This window comes from Echinops telfairi, unplaced genomic scaffold, assembly GCF_000313985.2.
Source record: "Echinops telfairi isolate 266 unplaced genomic scaffold, ASM31398v2 ScPeMD7_4;HRSCAF=17, whole genome shotgun sequence".
NCBI classification, from domain to species: Eukaryota; Metazoa; Chordata; class Mammalia; order Afrosoricida; family Tenrecidae; genus Echinops; species Echinops telfairi.
In genome coordinates, this window is record NW_022103900.1 from 28,065,359 (window position 1) to 28,088,835 (window position 23,477).

Sequence of the window (23,477 nt, forward strand, 5' to 3'; positions counted from 1 at the left end):
GATATCGGAAGGGTGGAGGGAGGGTGGGGTGTAAAGGGGGAACCGATTACAAGGATCTACATATAACCCCTCCCTGGGGGATGGGCAACCGAAAAGTGGGTGAAGGTAGACGTCGGACAGTTTAAGATATGACAAAATAATAAATTATCAAGGGTTCTGTTTACTTTACTTGGTTGATAACTAAGTAATGTCGAACATTGACTCAAACTATCATCTCCTCTAGGAGGATGTCCGTCTCTATGATCTCAAAATACACGGCAACTATCACAATCATTAGATCAAAACAAAGCTTTCTACTCTCGTAGAGATCTAGTCTCGGAAACCCACAGGGCCGTTCTAGCCTGGCCTCTGGGGCTGCCATGAGCGAGAACTGACTCAATGGCAGTGCGCTTGTTTTCGGTGTTGCCACTACAGTCACAGTGATGTGTGTGCTGTATGATTTCTTTTTGGATCTGTCTCCTTCACTAAACAGAGCGATTCCGGCCCTGTAGCGCTGTGCCTAGCATAGCTTTTTTGTTTTTATTACTTCTTTCTCGCTAAATTAGTGTCTTTTATTAGGGGACAAATTATTGGATTGAACACATATTATTCATTATGTAACCCTCAACTAGTTATTTAAGCAATTTGAGTCTAAATGTCCTTATCTGTAAATCTGGCTAATTGCTTGTAGTTGGGAGGATAAATGAATGGATTTGAATTCACATGTAAAGTAGTCTAGTAAGCATCTATAGTTTAGTTATGTATGATAAAGATGTTGTTATGAAGATTTACTTCATATTTTCTCCTTTCGCCCCTCCGATCCAAACGGTATGTGTACAGTTATCAGGAGACTGCATCTCTGCAGTGCCGCTTAGCACTTATATTCCCAGGGCAAAAATCCAACCCAATGCTATGGAGTCACTTCTGATTCATGATGATCCTACATGGGCATTCCAGGCTGTAACGTTTTACAGGATCAGGAAACTCTGTCTTTCTTCATTGGTATAGCTGGTAGGTTTGAACTACTGACCTTGAGGTTAGCAGTCCAACGTTTACTGATGGTACCTTTGGGGATTGTTAAGGCCCAAAATGAAACTCAGAAATGAAACGCATTGCCATTGAGTTGATTTTGACTCATAGTGACCCTAGAAGGCATAGAATTACCCCTTTGGGTTTCCAAGACTTTGAATCTTGGAAGCTGAGTAGCTGGCCTCATCTTTCTCCTGTAGATCTACTGGTGGGTCGGAACTGCTGACCTTTAGGTTAGCAACTCAACACTACCTCGGTTTTTAGGGTCCATAATAGTGCACCAAAAATAGTAAATTAACTGAAGAAACATTAAATTGTTGCTCCCTACTGCTTTAATAGCAAAGGTAGGAGAAAAATCCAGCTAATTTCAAGGTGATTTACCTACATTATTTGTAGTAACAGTAATTTCATTCTGGGGTTAATCAACTCTGTTTGGGGGATTATGCACATAATCAAGCTAACTAGCATATTTCATTGGAGAAAACATTTTCTTTGGAATAGCAGGAAAAAAGTTGTGTTGACGGTACCAAAGCAAACAGCCCCATGTAAATCTGTGATGTTTTTTGTTTGCAACATCCCTCCTTCCCTCCAGATCTCGTATTACATTGACAGGCCCTACCCTAATACTACGCTCTGCATAGGGACGTGTCACTTCAGATAGGTAGAGGGCACCCAGATCAACGAGTTCCTCGTCAGATCTAAAGGGAAGTTCCCTAGCAATCTCCTTGCCATCACCACAACCAGGGCCAAGTGCTCATTTCCAAAGGAGCCCTGGTGTGACTCTACTGAATAAGTGCTGGACCGTTAACTGCAAGGTCAGCGGTTCAAACCTCCCAGTCCATCCACGGAAGAAGGTTGAAGAGAGCTGCCCCTGTAAAGAGGTACAGCCTCAGACACCCAAAGGAAGGTTGACGCTGAGTCAGAATTAGCTCAATGGCAATAAGTTTGGAATTTTGGTTAAAGGGATCCTCACACAGAAGCACAGATTTTTACCATTTTGGTCCCCTTTACATAAGACATTCTGGGGGGCCCTAGTGGATTAGTGGAGTGCACGTTGGGCTGTTAACACTCAGTTGTGCACCAGTGCATTCCAAGCACCTGCAGTAGTGTCCATCCTGTCTATGGGCATAAAAATTTAGATGGAATTATGCTTGTAGTATCTATTTATCGCTTTTATAAAACTCACTATACTTTTGATTAAATACTACATTTTTATTCTGTTGCTTTTGTTCCTTCAGTAAACAAACATATAACACAAAGAGAAAAACTGCCAAATAACCAGAAGGTCACAAGCTGTCATTTGTTTCAGCTTTGTGTTACACCCCAAATTCCCATGAGATACTATGAGCAAATTATGCAACTCTTGAAAGTTCAAAGAGCTAAAAATATTCAGAACAATTGCTGTAAGTTCAGCAGAAGTGGGAAGGGGTTTTTCAAAGAAGAACATTCATTCAGAGAGGAGCAGCTGCCTGTTGCTAAGCTATCAGACACAATGACTATTCTCTAGTTGGCCAACCCCGGAAGGAGTGGGACCCTACTCCTACAGTGTAAAGATAGTCACGGATAAATCACACAGCTGATGATGCTTGGATACGAGAGAAGGACACCACTCAAGTAGAAATATGGAAAAAGGAAAAAAAAGGAAGGAGAAGCAATATGGAAATACCTTCAGTAGCAGCTTCAGAGGGTTTTTTTTTGCCAGGTTTTATTTTATATTTTTTCATTAATATTTTAAACCTCTTTCTTATAACCTAGCTTTTCTACTCAAGTTTTTTTTATAATATAAGCTACTTCTTTTATTGTTCTTATTTAAGTATTAACTAGATGAGATAATAAACTACCTTTAGGTAGATCATTTTTTAATACTTAAAATGGTCAGTAAGGCAGTGCATCGGTTGTCAAATTATTTGAGTCCCACCACTGGGCAGTTCTACCCTGTCCCATAGGGTCTCTGTGGATCAGAATCGACTGGACGGCAGCCCGTTTGGTTTTATTTTTGGAGTGCAGTGGCTATGGGACCCTGGTGGCATATTGGGTACCTTGCTGGGTAAGCATGCTGACGGTGCAAATCTACTTAGCAATAGAGCACTGGGTTTGTTTGACTGAGGTGAAGAGACTCTCCCCGCGGTTTGCCGACTTCTAAAGCGTTGCCTCTGGCAGGAAATCCTGAGGACACCCCACAGAGAAAGAGCCTCCTTTAATGGCTATTACTGAAATCACGGTGCAGTCATTTTATAAGCAACTCATGACTAATCATTCTGACATCCACTTGGTAAAGCGAGATGCACAAGCCAAAGTTAAAGTGATATTTTAAAAACGACGATAAGCTATAAAAAGGCTATGTGCCAATGTTTGGGGAGTGATGAGAGGATCCATTTTAAAGTGGATAACACTGATTAACATGCAAGCGTTGGCTGTTTCATAGTGTGGATTCTCGCAACTGAAAGGGTATGGTATGTCAATTATGTATTTCCAATACACTTCATTGTGCATATCCAAAATTATACCGGTAGTTCTCTCTTAACATGAAATAAGTATTTTTATTACAGAAAACGGCCACAATTATTTACATGTGCACTACTGGGGGTATTCTCAAATATTTGAGTTGCAGGCAGGGAGACTTTTGTTACACTTTAAAAGGCGATCAATGGTGACTACAAATGATGGCTATTTGTCGATTTCTTTCTTGTTCAATGAGCGGGAGGGGAAGGGAGGAAGTGAGGAGAGTTGATGAAGAGACACCCCCACCCCAGTATAAACACACGATTAAGGAAGCATTTCTGTGGTAGCTAATGTAGAATGGTCTTCTTTGGTGATCAGTACTGAAGTGCACTTAGGCATGCCACAGATAGCTAAAAGCAGTGAGATGGCATTATCCCTTTGAGGGGAAACCAGTAAATGATACCCTTGACACACAAAGAAAGGGGAAAAAAGGAGAGGGGGCTTACTTTCTGTTCCTTTTCCGGACTCGGCTGTAGGCTTCCAGACCTCCCGTTAGTGTCTTCAGCTTCTCCGACTCCACCTGATGAAGGGATGAAGGCCAAACCACGTTACCAGACCTGAAATGCTGAAACGCCGCCGTTTGCCCTCCCTGATGCTCATGCAGGTGCTGCACTGGGGGTGAAGGGGCTATATTTACACCACCCTGTCAAATGCCTGTCCTTGTTCCCTCGAGGTTGACTGGGTGGCTCTGGGTGGCAATCAATGGAAACGAAAGACCAAGTGGCTTTGAAAATGTCAACCTTTTGAAAATCACGTTTGGGAACAAAACCTGAAATTTAAATAACCTCCCCCAAACCACAGACCTCAGTGATCCTGCCTCACTTTCTCTCCAACTGGTGCTGGGAAGCTGCAAATGTGGCTGCCCTCGGGGGAGGACAACAGGGGTGGTTACAGTGAGTGGTGTGGGCTTTGGAGATGGTGGAGCCGAGTTCGAATTCTGCTTTCTTACTTTCTGCCATGAGTGAAATGCTTGGATTTTGTGAGCGTCGGTCTCTTCCGCTTTAAGACAAGGACAATAATACCTGTCTTTCTGCTAGAACTGTGAGGATTTGAGTACGTCAAGTCATGTTGACCACCTACACTAGCGCCAAGAGATCATGGTTACCAAGTATGCATGAAAGGATCCCTAGTGCTGTAGTAGGCTATGCACTGATCAAGGTCAGTGGTGGGATGACCGCAAGGTCAGTGGTGGGAACACACTGGTGGTCCCATCAGAGAAAGATGACATAACCTTCTTCTATAGAGTGTTGGAAACCCAAAGTTCTACTCTGTCCTGTAGGGCGTCGGGGAGTTGGAATTGACTAGCTGGCAGTAAGTAAATATTCCTTGGGTTCTGCAGAGGGCACAAAACAAGTGGGGCACTAGGCCATCCACAGCCCTTGTTGAAATAGGAGAAGGGTGTGTCTGTATCTTATGGGTGTGTCTTCTTCTGGTCCTGTGTTACCCCTGTTAGACTGGCATCTCCCAACAGGGTGCCAGCAAGTGGTGCCTGGGAGATGGGGTGAGGGCTGCCTGTCCCCCTCTAAACCCAATGTTGGCAAGTTGATTGTGACTCATAGTAGCCCCCTCTACCAGCCCACCAATTTCTATCACGACTCCTTCAGTCACTCCTAAAAAACAATGAATAAATAAAACAATTTAGATATAACATAAATAAAAATGCCTGTAGAAAAAGATTGCTATTTTTATCGACCTGTTAAAAACAAAACCAAAAAACAATAAAGCAATTGAAGTAGAAACAGTGCTGCTTGCTGTGCAAACACAGCTTCAAAGCCCGTCTCTCCTAACCTTCATTTCTCCCAACTCTGCCCCCACCCCCAGCCACTTTTATACAAAAATTCAAAGGTCACCAATTCCTCACAGGTAAGAAAATAAACACCATTAAGCAAGATAACTATCAATTATCCTCTTTAAATCTTCTGGACTGATCATGAATATTATTTTGAATTTTGTTTTGATATTTTCAAATCTAGTAAGAGTAATGATTAACAAAAGATTTCCATAATAAGTCTGAAAATGGCATTTCTAAATACTCAGTGAGAAAAGCCCTAAACCATAGAAGTTTTCCATCTCAGTGAATTCTGCACTCCGTTGAAAAAGACCCAGCTATATTCAAGTACATTGGGGCTACCAAACCCATTGTATGCCAGCACAAGAAATAACAGCTTCAATAACATTTCACTATTAATTTACAATAGGAGCCACAGAGGAAAGTGTCTTAGTGTGTTGTCTGGAAAATCTCAAGTCGTGTGTTGCAAAAACAAACAAACAAACAAACAAACAGAAAGGAGAAAGATGCTTGGCTATCTATCTTTTCACATTTCTTGTAGAAATGGGGTTCCATCTTATATTCTCAGTTGGGAATTTCTAACATTTCCATGAGATGTAGGGAATATGAGAGATGTTTCACACACTAAAGCAATCTGCTGCTAACTCCACTTACATTTAAATGACTTTCTTGACAAAAGGAAGGAAGCTCTTCTATAACAAAATTGGTATTAGACACAACAGGACCCCTGGGTGATTGAAGGAGACACCTCAAAAGGGACTCATCCAAACAACAGACAGCAGAGTCACACCGAGTCAAAGAGGGGGCACTTACTCCAAGGGTCTTCATTTAAAATTTTAAATTGGGCTAAAGGACAATTTAGGTCTTCAAAATTTTTATTTAAATAAAAAAGAAGAGGGAGGAGTTAAGAAAACGTTTCCTGTGTATTCACTACTTGAAAGACATTGGTTTATAGTACAATTATATAACCAGGATCATTTTTATTGTTTTACAGAGGAGATTGTGAGTTTAAGTAACATGGTCAGAGTTAAAACTCAGTTCCGACTTTAAAGAATTCAACCTTTCCCCACCACCGTCACAACACCACACATTGAAGTAGATAAGCATTACACACAGATATCACTAATTTGTCAGCTTGTTGAACTGCAGTGGCTTTCGTGTTGTTGTGATGCTGGAAGCTGTACTACCAGAAGTTCAAATACTCGTAGGGTCATCCATGGTGCACAGGGTTCACCAGAATTTACAGATGAGGGAGAGGGCCTGGTGATCCACTTCTGGATAAACTGGCCACTGAACACCTTATGAATAGGGACAGACTTTGTCTGATGTAATGCTAGAAGATGGTCCCCTCTCCCCCAGTTAGAAGGTACTCAAAATACAACTAGGAGATCTCCTTAAAGAAGAGTCAACTGAATGATGTGGTTGAAGCAAAGCTTTCAGAACCTCCACCTGCAGACGTGGCATGAGTCAAAATGAAAAGAAACAGCTGTTTATATGAACAATTATAAGGTGGAATATATGAAATATCAGTCTAGAAAAATTTAAAGTCATCAAAAATAAAATGGAATGCAAAAAGATTGATATCCTAGAGATGATTCATTTTTAAATGGACTGGTATTGGCCATTTTTAATCAGACAGTGATATAGCCTACTATGCTGGGAATGACCAAATGAAGGTGAATGGCATAATCTTCGCTGTAAAAACAGTTCAACATATAGCCTGAAATACAATGCTGTCAGTGATAGAAAAATATCCATACCTACAAGGAAGACCAATTAATATGACTACTGTTTACATTTACACACTACAAGTTAACGCTAAAGATGAAGAAATTAAAGAGTATTCACCAACTTCAGCAATCTGAAGTGACCAATCATGCTAGTCACGATGCACTGATCATTACTGGTGATTAAATACAGAAGTTGGAAACAAAGAATATATGGAAGTTGGGAAATATGGCTTGTCGATCAAAAAATAACCCTGGAGAATCACATGATAGAACTTTGCATGGGCAATGATTTTCTCACTGAAAATACTGCTTTCAACAACACTAACGGCGAGCTATACATGTGGACCTTGCTGGAGGGAATATACAGGAATTAAGCGGATTCCATCTGTGGAAATAGACCATGGAGATGCTAAAGATTATCAGTCACCAAAACTAGGGGCCAACTGTGGAACAGAACATCAATTGCTCATATGCAAATTCAGTTGAAGCCGAAGAAAATTAAAACATATCCACAAGAGCCAAAATATGACCTTCAGTATATTCCACTTGAATTAGAGATTGCCTTAAGAACAGATTTAATCATTGAATATTAATGACCAGTTGTGGAATGACATCAAGGACAGAAATCAGAAGGTCATTAGAAGGACAAGAATGAGAACACCAAAACGGGGGCTCCAAAACTTGCTCTAGAAGCAGAGAAGCTAAATCATAAGGAAGAAATAATGAATAAGAGAGGTCAAGAGAAGACCTCAAACGACAGCTTGATTAGATAAAGTATGAAAGGAAATATGTAGTGGCTTGGAGTTAGAAAACTAAAAAGGAAGAACAGGCTAGGCATTTCTCAAACTGGAAAGAAAGAAAACAAAAAACAAGGAAAATATTCAAGCCTTGAATACAGTATTAAAGGATTCCATGGGAAAATATTGAACAATGCAGGAAACATCAAAAGGCAGAAGGAATACATAGAAGCACTATACCAAAAAGAAATGACCAGTGTTCAACCATTTTAGGAGGGAGCATATGATCAAGAATTTGTTGTATTTAAGGAAGAACTCCAAGTTGCATGGAAGGCATTGGTAGAAGACAAAGCTAAGGGAATTGACAGAATTTACAACAAATGGATACAGGGCTGGAGGTTGTCACTAATCCACTGATCTACCAAGAAATTTGGAAGACAGTCACCTGGCCAACCAACTCAAAGAGTGCCCGTTCCAAAGAAAGGTGACACACAGAATGTAGACATTATTGAACAATATCACATACATGCAAGTAAAACTTTTTAGACAATAATTTCAAGTTATGCAGCAGTACATCTACAGGGAATTGCCAGAAATTCAAGCTGGATATGGAAGAGGAAGTGGAATGCGGGTAAGCATTACTGATGTCAGATGGATCTTGACTAAATGCAGACAATACCAGACAAATGTTTACCCATGCTTTATTAACGATGCAAAGGTATTAGACTGAGTGCATCATAATAAATTATGGATAACATTGCAGACAATGGGAGTTTCAGAGCACTTTAAATGTGTTTATGTGGAATCTATACATAGACCAAGAGGTAGTCCTTTGAACAGAGTAAAGGCTAGTGTGTGGTTAAAATTAGGAAAGGAGTGTGTCAAGGCTGTATCCTTTCACTATACTTATTCAATGTACATGCTGAGCAAATAATCCAAGAAAACAAAAAAACCAAACTCACTGCCATCACATGGATTCTGATTCACAGAGACCTATCTGGCAGAGCAGAGCTGCCCCTGTGGGTACCCGAGACTGATGACTCTAAGAGTAGAAAGCCTCCTCTTGCTCCTGCAGTGCAGCTGGTGTGTTCAAACTGCTGCCCTTGTGGTTAGCAGTACAGCGTGTAACACACTATGCCACCATGCTCCTCTATAATCCAAGAAAGTGGATTGATATGAAGAAAAACAGCATCAAGATTGGAGGAAGACTCATTAACAACCTAAGATATGCAGATAACATAACCACGCTTGCTGAACGTGAAGAGAATTTGAAGCACTTATTTATGAAGATCACTGAGTACAGCCTCTGGTATGGATTACACCTCCACATAAAGAAAAAAAAAACCCTCATAGTTGGCCAAAAAGTAACAGCACCACGAATGGAGGAAAAAAAAAAAACAGCTGTCAAGAACAGGTCATGGAAGCAGCAGCGAGGAATCAAATAACATGTTGTACTGGGCAAATCTATTGTGAAAAATCTCTTCCAGGTGGCAAAAAGCTAAGATGTCATTCTGAATGCGCCTGACTCAAGGCATGGGAGAGTTAGACAATTAATAAAGAAGACAGAAGAAGTGATGCCTCATGTGCACTGGTACAAATAGGAACCGGAAACACGGGGAATCCAGGACAGATGATCCCTTTAGGACCAGTGGTGAGAGTGGCAATACCAGAGGGTGGAGGGAGGTTGGGGTGGAAAGGGGGAACCAATTATAGAGATCTACATATAACCTCCTCCCTGAGGGGTGGACAACAGAAAAGTGGGTAGAGGTAGACGTTGGACAGTGTAAGATATGACAAAATAATAATTTATAAAATATCAAGGGTTCATGAGGGAGGGGGGAGCAGGGAGGGAAAGCTAAAATAAGGAGCTGATACTAAGGGCTCAAGCAGAAAGCAAATGCTTTGAGAATGATGATGGCAACATATGTACAAATGTGCTTGACACAATGGATGTATGCATGGATTGTTATAAGAGTTGTATGAGCCCCTGATAAAATGTTAAAAAAAAAAGTGATGCCTTTAAAATTATGGTGTTGGCAACGAAGATTAAATATACCCTGGTCTACTGGAAGAACAAACACACTTATTCTAGAGGGAATACAACCAAAATGCTCCTTAGAAATGAGGATAGGGATAGATTTGGTTCATATACTTTGAACATACTTGACTCACTTCCTTTGGATTTCCTCTCACATACTTTAGACTTACTTTGGGCTTTGGGATCACAAACTTTGGACTGTCCAGGGGCCAGTTTCTGGAAAAACACATCATGGTTGGTAAAGCCGAGGGTCAGTGAAAAAGAGGAAGCGCTTCAAGAAGAAGATAGATTGGCCCGTGGCTGCAGCAATGGGCTCAAACCGAGGAACAATTGTGAGGATGTTGCAGGGCCAGGCAGTCCTGCTGCATTGTACACAGGGTTGCTTTGAGTTAGAACTGAGTCGATGGCTCCTAGGGGCAACACGACTGCCACATTGGCACACACACTCGAGCCCAGGCAAGCAGTCACACCACCACCACCACTGCCATTGAGTACTTTGGGAAAGACTGCTTTGGTGTTTAAAAAGCACCTTCCTGTTCAATTCCCCCCCCCCCAGATCCTTCCAATAACCTTTAAAGATGTACACAATTACCCCCATTTTACAGATGAGAGCACTGAAGTTCAGAAAACAGGTAATCTTCATGGCATACAAATGATAGCTAGGTGAGCCAGGCCCTCTAACTTGTCGGTCTTCTAACATGTGAGCCCAGTACCCTTTCCTCTTTTCTTGTACCACTGCGCAAGCACAGGAGCTGGTGATAGTGCAGAAATGGAACAGGGAAGGGAAGGAGCAAAGAGAGACTTTGGTCAGCTACCTTAGCTGCTAGAAAATGTGTTGTGTACACACACATACACTAAAAATTACATCAAATTGTTTTAAATCAAATTACATATTTTCAAAAATTTGGATAATAATTTAGACAAATTTATCTTCTAAAAATTTAAACAGAAAGGCAACACGTTTCTACAAACAGGTTTGGATAATTTCTAGTGAGTTTTCTGAAGTAATTCTCCACCATAATTTTATCACTTAACTTTAGCTAAGACTCCAAGATTTTCTTAAAACACACTGAAACTAAATATAAGGTACAACACTACCCTATATATCTGGTATGACAAGATAAAATATGTTTGGATATAAATACATAGTTTATTATGTTTCAGAATTTTAATACTTTACTGTATTGTGAAATATAAGATATGAAATGTGTGTTGGTTTGGGGAAACAGTCACACATTTGAGCAATAGTTAAGATACGCTAAAGATTGTTTTTTAAAGATAAGGCATCAGAGAAAAACAAAACTAATTCCATTTCTAGTCAAATAGAAATCATATTTAATGATTTAATGAACATTCCTTTGTAAATTACTTAACTTGTAAATCAAAGTGCCAAGAAATCAAATTAAGTAATGTTACTTCTTAAATGTAACATTAAGAAGTTTGAACACACAAAAAATATTTTTATAATACAGATAGAGCAAGTAATGTAAGATCCTTAAAGGTTTTATCTATAAAATAATCTGATATTCTTATACACTCACAAGTCAGTAGTTCTATAAATTATTTAACTCCAATCTTGGTGAGAAATTGGGAGAGGACTTTATAATTTTATCTTTACTCATAATGTGCCTGCAATCATCACCCTAATAATAATAGTAATGACCATCACACAGTAACTCCTTATATATACCATTTAAGAATAAGAAGCTAGCCTGTGAAAATGATGATGGCAACACATGTACAAAGGTGCTTGACACAATGGATGGATGTGTAGATTGTGAGAAGAGCTGTAAGAGCCCTCAATCAAATGATAAACAAAAAGCTAGCCCAAATTTATATGTATGTATAGTTCACATACTAGCTCATATTAAAAAAAAACATATACATTGAATGTTTTTGACTCTTAAAACCCCTTATTTACTCAAGCTCCCTAGATAGAACAATATGGCAGTTCTTCACCATATGTAGTCTTAGCTCCTGTTCAGCAGTGTTAAAACATGCCTGTAAGGTCAGACAGTACATAGAGTACAGGACTGGAAGATTTTCTGTACCAGTTTTTCTCAGGTTGTTTAAATTATGTTCAAAGCACATATTAAACATTTGGTAATTTAATGAAAAGCATGATTTGGAGTCAGTATAGCAGTATAGAAGTAATCTAAGAATAATATCACGAGGAAACCCAAATCTTTCAGAAGCCAAACTGACCCTCTAAAACTAAGGTACAGTACGTACTAGAGGAACCTGGATCATTTATGCTACACAACTCTAGAATAGAGGCAGTTAACTGAACATGATGTTAAAATCCCTTGGGCTTTGGTCCCAATAACATCTCCTATGGTGGTTACTTTGCCACTACTTAGTGCTAAGGCCAAGCTGTCAAAATACGGTCCAAGGACAGAACACAAGTCATAGCACACATTTCACAACAGTTAGGGCAGCTAACCCAAATCTCTCTTTCCTTCCTCATTCCATTCCCACAGCATCACCAGCTCCTGTAGGTGCACACTGTTACAATGGAAGGAGGACCAGGCTGACAAGTTCGAAACCAAAGTTGGGGCTTGGCTCAACTGTGGGTCTTAAGAATGCCACTTTTCTTTGCTTCCATGCTCGCATCTGTAAAATGGGGATACTTCCACATATCATTAAGATTATTAAGCGGATCTATGAAAACAATGAACATGAAGGCACTTTATAAACACAAAAGCAGTCTTTCTCATAATGCCAGTGGTGGTATGTAAAATCATTTTAGGAGGAACGTGGACAAACATATGGAATAGTTATATATTCATATGAATTTATATTAGAAACATACAAAAAATGAATCAAAATACAAGTAACCCAAACACCTACTTTTATACATGTTTGTTGCCGTCAGGTGACACTGAGTCAGTTTCAGCTCATAGGGACCGTACATACAAAACGAAACACTGCCTGGTCTCACACCATCCTCACCATTGCTGTGCGAGGCCCTTGTTGCAGTCACTGTGCTAATCCATCTTGTCCAGGGCCTTCCTGTCTTTCACTGCCTCTCTGCCATGCATGACGACCTTCCCCAGGGACCAGTCTCTCCTGACAGCCCAGAGTACGTAAGACAAGTGTCCCCATTCTTGCCTCTAAGAAGCACTCTGCCTATATTTCTTCCACGACATATTTGTGTGTTCTTTTGAAAGTCTATGGTAACTTTCAAGATTCTTCACCACATGATAATTCAAACGCGTCAGTCCTCCAGTCTTCCTTGTTCACTGTCCAACTTTCACACGCACATGAGGTGATTGGAATACCATGGCTTCAGTCTGGCACACCTTAGTCCTCAAAGTAACATCTTTGATTTTTGACAATGAATTTTTTATTTTCAACACTTTAACGAGGTCTTGTACAGCAGATGGACCCAATATAATGTGTTGCTGGGTCTCTTGACTGCTGCTTCTATGAACATTTATTGTGGATCTAAACGAGATGAAGTCTTGGACAACTTCAATATTTTCTCTATTTATCCTGGTGTTACTTATTGATCCAATTTTAAGGATTTTGATTTTCTTTATATTGAGTTGTAATTCATAGTAAAGGGTGCAATCCTTGATCTTCATCAGCAAGTATTTCAAGTCCTCCTCACTTTTAGCAAGCAAAGATGTGTCATTTGCATATTGCAAATTATTAATAAGCCTTCCTCCAATCCTGCTGCCATGCTCTCCTTCACATAACCCGGTTTCTCTGAATGTATGTTATATATATATATATATATATATATATATATATATACACACACACACACACCAATATATATATACACACCAATACATATATCCTTTGAGTACATATATTCTACTATAGAATAATGCAGAATGGTATTTAAATTTTAAAAGTGTCTTGAATGGTGCCTGATACACAATATAGATTCAATAATTATTTGTTGAATGAATAAATAAATATTTAAAAATTTTAATAAATAATATAGGGGATATACACTTTAGCTGGAGTTGGAGAAACTGTTTTGAAACAGTAAGTACAAGGCATCTATTGCCAAATATCCACTGAACAGTACATATTAAAATAAAAATTAGTTAAAATAATTTGACAAAGTTGAATCACCTATACAAAGTTTTATAATTTATCAAGGGGTCATGTGGGTGGGAGGTGGGGAGGGAGGGTAAAAAGAGGAGCTGATACCAAGGGCTCAAACAGAAAGCAAATGTTCTAGAGAACAACATTACAGGAGGACTAGACTAAATCTCTTTTGAATATCATGATAAGTTTCATATTGACCCACAGCCCATTTTTAGAATAAACTGTTTGGGATAAGTTCATATTTCTACAGGAGCAGTGTTCACAAATTCATGTACCAGAACCATAAATTTGCCTCAGACCTGCAATTCCACTTGCTGCTCTCTACATGAAAACAGCCTCATTTGCCTGACTGTTGTGTTGTGATGGCGTCTAGGCTGCTGTGATGCTAGATGCTGGGTCACCAGTATTTTACATACCAGTTAGGTCACCCATGGTGAACAAAGTTTCAGCAGAGCTTCTAGCCTAAGGATAGTCTCCACAAACAAACCCCCAATCCCAAACAAAGAAACTCACTGCCATCAAGTCCATGCTGACTCATCGTGGCCTATGCGGGTTTCCAAGCCTGTAACTGTTTGTAGAGTAGAAAGCCGTCTTTCTCTCGCGGAGCTGCTGCTGGTTCCCTGCGGATGGCAGCCCCGGTATAACCACTGCACCAGCAGGATTCCTAAAGGCAGACTAGGATTAGCCACTGAAAACTTCAGGGCTAGCAGTGGAACAGTGTCTGATAGAGGGCCAAACAAGAGCACCCCAGGTTGGAAGGCACCCAAAATACAACCAGGGAAGAGCTCAAAGTAGAGTCCACCTGAATAATTTGGATGGAACAAAGCTTGCAGGACACTCAGCCGTTGGTGAGGCATGGCTCAAAATGAGAAGAAACAGCCACAAATATCCATTAATCATCAGAATGTGGAATATACAAAGTATGAATACAGGAACCCTAAAAGTCAGAAAACAGAACACATAAAGATTGATATCCTAGGCACTGGTGAGCTGAAATGGACAGGTATTGGCCATTTTGAGTTGGACATTATATGGCTTTTTATGTCAGGAATGACAAATTTAGAAAGAATAAGGTTGTTCAAAAAGAGCATTTTAAGATCTACCTTGAAGTACATACTGTCTGTGAGAGAATAATATCTATACACCTACAGGGAAGACCAGTTAATACAACTATTATTCAAATTTATGCACCAACTATTAAAGTCAGTGACGATTACGAGTGATTCGAATGCAAAAGCTAGAGATAAAGAGAAAAGGAAAGTAGTTGGAAAATGTGATTTTGCTGAAAATGAAACTGGAAAGTGCATGATAGAATTTTGCAAGACCAACAACTTCTACATTGCTAATACCCTTTTCAACAACCTAAAAGGCCAGATGGAGTACACAGAGTCAAACTGACTACATCTGTAGAAAGAGATTATGGAGAAGCTCAATATCCTCAGCCTAAACCAGACCAGGGAAAGACTGTGGAATAGTCTTTCAACAACACAAATGGCAACTATATGTGTGGCCCTCACTGGGTAGAATACACAGGAATCAAAATGACTACATAAGTGGAAATAAACTACACAGAAGCTAAATATCATCAGCCAAAACAAGGTCAGGGGCCACCTGTGGTACAGCCCATCACTGCTCATAGGCGAGCTCAGGCTAAAGTTGAAAAATTAAAACAGATCCACAAGAGTGAAAACATGACTTTGAGCAGATCCCACTTGAATTTAGAGACCATCTCAAGAACAGATTTGATGCATTGAATACTAATTACCAAAGACTAGAAGAGTTGTGGGATGATATTAAGAACACCATATGTGAAGAAAAAAAGGGGCAATTAAAAAGACAGAAAGGAAAGAGAAGACCAACGTGTATGTCCGAAGCGACTCTGAAAATTGCTCTTGACTGCACAGAGTAGCTAAAGCAATGGGAGGAAATGATGAGATAAAAGAGGTGAATAGAAAATTTCAAAAGGCATCTTAAGAATACAAAGTAAAGCATTTTAATGGCATGTACAAAGATGTGGAGTTAGAAAATAAAAAAGGAAGAATACATCCTTATATCTCATGCTGAAAGAAATTAGGAAAAAAATCCATCCAAGTCTCGAGTTTCAATAATGAAGGAATCTATGGGCAAAAAAGTTGAATGATGGATGGCATTAAATGAAGAGGAAAGGAATACATAAAGTCACTTAAAGTCACTATACCAGAAAGAATGGGGCACCACTTCAAGAGGTAACATTTGATCAAGAACCAATGATTTTTAAGGAAGAAGTTCAAACTGCACGGAAAGCATTAGCAAAAAACAAGGCTCTAGGAATTGATGGGATGTCAATTAAAATGTTTCAACAAACTTGATGCAGCATTTGAAACACTAATGTATGCCAAAGCATTAGGAAGACATCTACGTGGCCAAACTACTAGAAGAGATACATATCTGTGCCCATTCCAAAATGATTAATGCTGTAGCTAAATATGCCGCATAAGATCTCTTTAAAGAACAAAGCCCTCACCCTGAGGGTTAAGGTGCACTTCACCTCAGTCATGGTATTTTCAATCACCTCATACGCATTTGAATTATGCTGTTGGCAAAATATACTGAAAGTACCATTGACTTCCAGAGGGACAAATAAATCTGTCCTGGTTAAAAGTACAGCCAGAATGCTCCTTAGAATCCAGGGTAGTGACATTTTGTCTCCCATACGTTGGACATGTTATCAGGAGGAGCCAGTCGCTGGAGGAAGACACCAGGCTGGATCAAGTAGGGTGTCAGTGAAAATGAGGAAGACCACCGTTGCCACAGTGGGGACACAACAATGGCTCGAGTATCCCTGTGAGGATGGCGCGGAACTAGGCACTGTGCTTTTGTACATCGGTCTCTATGCATCAGTGCCACTTGATGACAGCTAAAAGCATCAATGTATCGACACACTCATGAGCGTGGCAACGGGTCTCAGTTACGGTTAGGAATGGGAAGATCTCTTTTTCCTCTTTAATGCTGCTCAGGAAAGAAAAGTTCACAATACTCCACATTTCTCTTGGGTAAAGTTTACAATCGTATCCAAGTTGTTGTTGTGTTAATAGCCTGGTCTTTTTCTTAATATTTCTCTAAAAGTATGCACATGTTTAAGTTTTATCCAGTACTATACTTAATTATACTAATCCTAATTTTAAAAAGAAAAATTATTATTTTTCTAATTTTAACTTTTGTTAACCAGAATTTTATCTTGCTTAGTTGCTTTCAAAATCAACTCTCTTTATTTTACTCCCCTTTCAAGGGGATTCTGTTGCAGACAGAGCAATGACTGCCCCTGGCACCCCACTAACCCAAACATAGGCCAAAAATTGAAGATATTGATTGGCTACAGAGGAAAGGCTTCATTGCCCACAGCAGGTAAGAAAATATATACGACAAAGGGAATGCACAAAGAACTATCAACAGAGAATCATAGTAGCATCGAATACACACAGCTAACACTGATAATCAAGCACAGAAAGAACTTCAGTGTAAAACGGTGAAACATCACAGGGGTGTGAGACTCTAAGTTTAGTGCTGAGGCTCAACTGCTTAACTACCTATGCTCAGAATGTTATGTTCCATGCTGTCTAAACCTGTGTGCACATGATGCTGACTGACAGATAGGAAGTATAACACCCCACAACAAATTTGGCTAAGAGTTTCAGCAATATTGAGGGCTTATCTGCTATCTTTCAGAGTTATTTTTATCTCTACCCGTCAAATATAACATTAAGCAAAAATGTCAGTGTGATTCAAAAGAGAGCACACGCTTCATGCTGATGCTTTTAAAAACATGTCTTCATTTATCCGGTGGCAAGGCACCTAAATACAGAACTTTTCTTGGTGATCAGGAGATCTCACTGCTTGCTCAACAGTAAACATTTTAGTGAAAGAAACACCGTGGAGCCAATCTAGTAGTAAATTATCTCCTACATCTGACTTGGGTCGGAATACACTTCACACGTTAAAGTAATTAAATATGAAGATCAAAGGGACAATGCTCATAAAGAATAAAAATGATCTACACGTGAAAAATAAGAATTTCATTTTTAAAATTAAATTTTATTTTGCTGTTGCTTTTGTTGAGAATAGAAACAGTAAAACATACAGAGTTCACCCGTTCCAACATGGAGAATTAGTGACACTGATTCCTATCTAATCTTTCAAGTGCTGTGGTCATTTTGATCCTCTGTAGACATTACTTTAAAAAATCATAATGCTCAAGGCAAACCTTTTTTATTAGTTAAGCAAAACTTTTTTGGGGGTGTTTTTGTTTGTTTGTTTTAAGAAAACTTCAGGGATTTGTTTGTTTGTTTAAGGTATAAAGATTATCTCGGGGTAAGTTTCCTGGATTCGTCTGTCTTCCATGATTCCAGAAAGTCCAGAGTCCATGAGAATTTAAAATTCTGGTCTGTATTTTCCTTCAGTTGATCAGGATTCTTTTGAGGGATTTTTTAATCAAAATGTTCAGTAATGGTAGCCAGTCACCATTTAGTTCTGCTGATCTCTTGGCAAAAGAGGTACTTGTTTACTGAGGGAATTAGCCACACATTCCATATTTGCTTTCCATTCCTGACTCTGCATCTTTCTCTGTTATTCAAGATAAATACAGAACAATTGCAATGCCTTGAATGGACACATGCAAAATTTTAAGACCTTGAGCACTATGCAATGACCTCGGATGTACAACACAAGTATGAACACATACTAGTTGGGATGTCCCATCGAGTAGCACCCCAAACCCCCACACTGAGGACTCCGATCCTGTGGGTAGTCTGGTTGCACGCTGAGCAGTCTTAGCAGCTACCTTTTGTTTTTGTCATTGCTTTACACACAACAGCAATCATTAGTTGTGTCACCCTACCTTTAATCAATGCAATTTTCCCATCACTGTTAATTTCCCTTCTCCTTCTCCCTCTTGCCCTTGGTAAACTTTGGTCTCTCTATTTGTCTTTTCTTGCCTTGATAAAAATGAGGTCAAATAATATTTTTCCTTTTGTGATTGACTTATGACACTCACCATAATGTCTCCCACCTCCATCCAAACTGTAGTGTGCATCAAGACCTCGTTTCTCCCATTCACTGAGTAGTACTGGATTGCATGTACCTTATTTTGTTTACCTATTCATCTGTTGATGGGCACTTTGGCCATTGTGAGTAGTGCGACAATCACCCTTGTTATACATGCATCTGCTTGAGTCCCTCGAGTCTTTTTGGTGTGTACCTAGGAGTGCAATTCTGTTTCATACGGTAGTCCCATTTTTAGTTGTTTGAGAAACCAACATAATGCTTTCACAATAATCTGTACTGTTTTACAATTCCACCAGAAATAGGAAAGGGTTCCAATTGCCCCATAACCTTGCCAATATTTTTTATTTTGTTTTAAAAATTTGAGCCATCCCAGTGGGAGTGAAGTACATAGCTCACTGCGGTTGGGATGGCTACTGATGGTAAGCATCTTTTCATGTGTTTGGGGTTCATTAGAATGTCTTCTGTGGTGAACTGCCCATTCAAGTACTTGGCCCATTTTAAGATTATTATTTTTTTGCTGTTAATTTGTCAAAATTACAGATATACATATACATTTGGTTATTACATCATTTTCAGATATATGGTTACTGAAGATAGTCTCACATTTGGTAAACTGTCTTAAATTTTCTTGATAAAGCCTTTTGATGAACAAAAGTTTACATTTTTATAAGGTTGTATTTATTGTTTGTGCTTTTATTATTACATTAGATAGCCCATTGTTGAAAGCTAGGTCTGAAAGCATTGTTCCTATTTTTTCTAAGAATTTCACAATTTTTGTTCATATATCAAGGCCCTTAATCCATTTTTATTTTGTTTTTGTTTTGTTGATGATGATTCATTTTTCTGCATGTGGAAATCTAGTTTCCCAACACCCTTTATTGAAGAGACTCTTCTTTCCCCATGGAATAAAATAAACATCCTGTCAAAAATCAGCAAACCATAGATGGGTGTGTTTATTTCTGGTTTCTCAGTTCTAGTTCATTGGTATGTGTGTCTACTGTTAAAACAATACCAGGCTGCTTTGCTTACTGTAGCTGTATAATATAAATTCAAGAAGTGTGAGTATTTCTTCTCTGTTCTTCTATTTCAATATTACTTTAGCTATTAAGGGTCTCTAACAATTTCCTACAAAGTTGAAGATAGATGTTTTATTGCTTTAAAGGTGGCAACTGGAATTTTGATTGGGATTGCATTAAATCTAGAATCATATTGAGTAGTGACATCTGGCAATTGTCTTCCAATCCGTCAACATATTTACGTTTAAGTCTTCATTAATCTCTTTCAACTGTCTTATAGTTTTCATTGTAATCAGTTCTTCATATCCCTAGTACTATTCCTAGATGACAATGTGAATGTAATTGTTTCCCTAATTCTCATTTACAGGGAATAAATATCCAATTTATTTGTTTGCTCAAAGGTCAACTTTGCAAAATTCTTCTTTTCGCTCTTGACATTTTCTTGTGGCATTTTTGTTTTGTTTTCTATATATGGGGTCATATCACCCATCAAGAGAGATAATTTTACTCCTTTTGCTATCTGGATACTTTTAATTACTTTTTCTGGTCTTACTGCTCTCGTCAAAATTTCCGATACAATATTGAACAGAAGTAATGCGAGTGGAACCCTCTCATTCCCAATTGTCAGACAACATTCGCAATCTTTCTGTAGGATGCAGAATATTGCAGTTGAGTTTTCATTTATGTCCTGAATCATACTGAGCAATTGTCCAACTATCCCAATCTTCCTTCATCAAACAAGATGTAGGATTTTATCAAATGCTTTTTCTGCACCATAGAGGTGATCATATATTTTTTCCTTTGCTCTCGATTGCCTTGCATTGCGTTGTTTGATTTCCTTAGACAGAACCAGCCTTACATTCCAGGAACCAGTCCTCCTTGTTCATGGTGCACACGACACTTTCAATAATGCTACTGGGGTCCATCCACTATGATTGTGTTGAAGATTTTTGCATTATGCTCATAAGAAATATTGGCTTGTAGTTTCATCTTCTTTTTCTGTGTGGTGTTTATGTCAGGTTTTGGTAGCAAGGTTCATGTGTGCTTCATAAAACGAATTGGGGAGCATTCTTTTCTTCTTTACCTTTTGGAAGGGTTTAAACAATACTAGTGTTATTTCTGAAAATGTTTGAGAAAAAACTTCCCCAGTGAAGTCATCTGGCTCAGATTGTTTTGTTGTTTGGAGGTTTGGGATGACTGCTTCAATCTCTTCCCTTGTTCTAGACTTTCTGAGATTTTATATTTCCTCTTGAGTCTTTGTGCATAAATTTCTAAGAATTTATCTATTTCACCTAGACTATCTAATTTAACGAAATACAGCTGTTCATAACATTCTCTGATAATTTTCTATGCTTCCAAAGGCCCCTTGTAATGTTCTCTCCTTTACAATTTGGGCTATTTGCATCTTTTCTCTTCTTTTGTCACTCTTGATAAAGATTTGTTGACTTTATTATCTTTTCAAAAACCTAACTTCTGGTTTTGTTGATTTTTTGACTTCACATGTGGTCTATCCTGGAGAATGATCCCCATGCACCAGAATAAAATGTATATGAAAGTGAGTAAAAAACTGTCACAAAATCGTAACTATCTTTATTAAAAAGAAATATAAAAATCGGAGCGATAGCTTCCTGACATATCATCAATCTAGATCTATGCACTCTTGAAGTTGCTGCTTACACCTGTTTAACCCTTTCCCAAAGAATCCTATGCTCTTCAAGTTATGGAACTGTAAAGATGGAAGGTTTCGTATTGTTTGTTTGTTTTATGTTGTGTGTGTACTGCTTTTTTCTCAACAATGTAGTTTTCAATTTTCTGTAAATTTCTTTCTAATAAGCCTGCATAATCATTCTGTGTCCTGAGAAAACTCTATCAAGATTTACCTTTGGGGGTTAAAAAAAACAAAAAAACCTGTCACCAGTAATTTCTGAGATGGCTTCTTTGCCTCAAGTTCATCTTTGAGATGTTCTCACATGTCTTTAACATATCTGACCTGATCATCTAAAAACCATTGTTTTATGTAGGGGGAGCCTTCTCATAAACTTATTGCAGCGCTTCAATGATTTGGGAAGACGTTCACTCAAGTTTTGTTAAAAATTTTATATTAGCTCTGACCTCAACATCAATTTTTTTTTAGGTTACAAATAGAATCTCTTATTTGAACACACCATAATGAAACTATGACAAGTGTGTTGCTAGGAGAACTTGTCTACAGTTATCCATAAACCACAGTAATATGTTTAAACATTTATGCTTAGACTATACTCTTAAATGTTCAAACTGGAACTCTGGTAGCAAAACTTTTTGATTTATCCTCATATTGTGCTGTTTGGACAAGCAATGTTCTATTTTTGTCTGTTAAGTCTCACTGGATTACGGTGTCATCCAGGTGCTCTGTTTCTTTGTTGAACTTCTTTCCAGATGTTCTGTCCAATATTGAAAGTGGTATATTGACATCTCAAAGTATTATTGTAACTCTATTTCTCCCACCAATTCTATAAGTGTTTATATTTAGGGGCCTGGATGTTGGGTACACATGTATTTATGATTGTTAAATCTTCCCGATCAATTGAAAAATTGCATTTTAAAATTATTGCTTGAGAGGTACTCTTTTAGAATAGTTAATGCAATTTAAAAGATGAAGGTGATGATAATAAGATACATTTTAGAAAACAAAAGCATTTTTCTTATTTTAAAATAATTAATGAAATACCTACATAAAGAAAACCTTATTTACCCCCATACCCATCGTTGCATAAACTTGAAATGTTTGCACATGATGTAATACTAGGTGAGCCATCTTTCTTTCCATGAAGTTCCCATCTGGAAGTATATCTAGATTTCCCATCTGGAAGACTCTGCACTATAGCACAACATGGGTCTTATCCATGACCACTAAAGTATGAAGTATCAATGGTTTAGAAAGAAAGCCATACTATTTAGTAGAGCAATAGAAATATCTCCCCATGGTTTGCAGAAAGCTATGGATGACAGTGGAAACCAAAAATCCATTATAGTGTCCCCACATGGGATTACGCCTCCAGCAAATTCCCTCTGAGCACAGTTGAGAAATGTGAATAGCCTTGCTATTAGGCAGAGGACATTGTAAAGTCAATTGTGGCAGAGGTAGTCAGGTTAAAATGTAATACCTTTGCATGTGAGCTCCTCTTTGCCTCCATTTAAATGCTTTTTCAATTTTTACTACTTTCTGCTTTCTTTTTTATTGAGATTTTTCTATGTTTTGTGTAGTCATTGTTGTTGAGTTTTTTGTTCACTTCCTGCTTGTGTTTCATATGGCTTTGGTATATGAAATCCAGGATAGGCCCCTCCCCTGAGAAGAATTTATTTCAAAGGATGGCATTGAATCTACAGCTCCGGGAGAGAGACATTATCTGATCAGAGCACACGGGAGCAGATGAAGAGGGAGGAGGAGAGAGTGGAGCACATCCTGGCCCACCAGGCCTTGAGGACAATGATCCCAATTAGAGCAGCCAGTCCACAGAGAGGACCACATGGCCAGCCCCACTATGAGACATGATGCCCCTCACTGACCCA

The 23,477-nt window shown here is 38.7% G+C and overlaps 1 protein-coding gene across 2 annotated transcripts in view; it reads right to left on the reverse strand.

The window, feature by feature from the left end:
* The window catches only part of MBD5 (methyl-CpG binding domain protein 5), a 176,036-nt gene that overhangs the window by 13,013 nt on the left and 139,546 nt on the right, over window positions 1–23,477 (reverse strand). For both annotated transcript variants that reach the window (XM_004703834.3, XM_045298527.1), the window contains exon 9: window positions 3,957–4,030. In XM_004703834.3, the coding sequence (XP_004703891.1) occupies window positions 3,957–4,030 (74 nt within the window). The remainder of the gene's footprint in view (window positions 1–3,956; window positions 4,031–23,477) is intronic.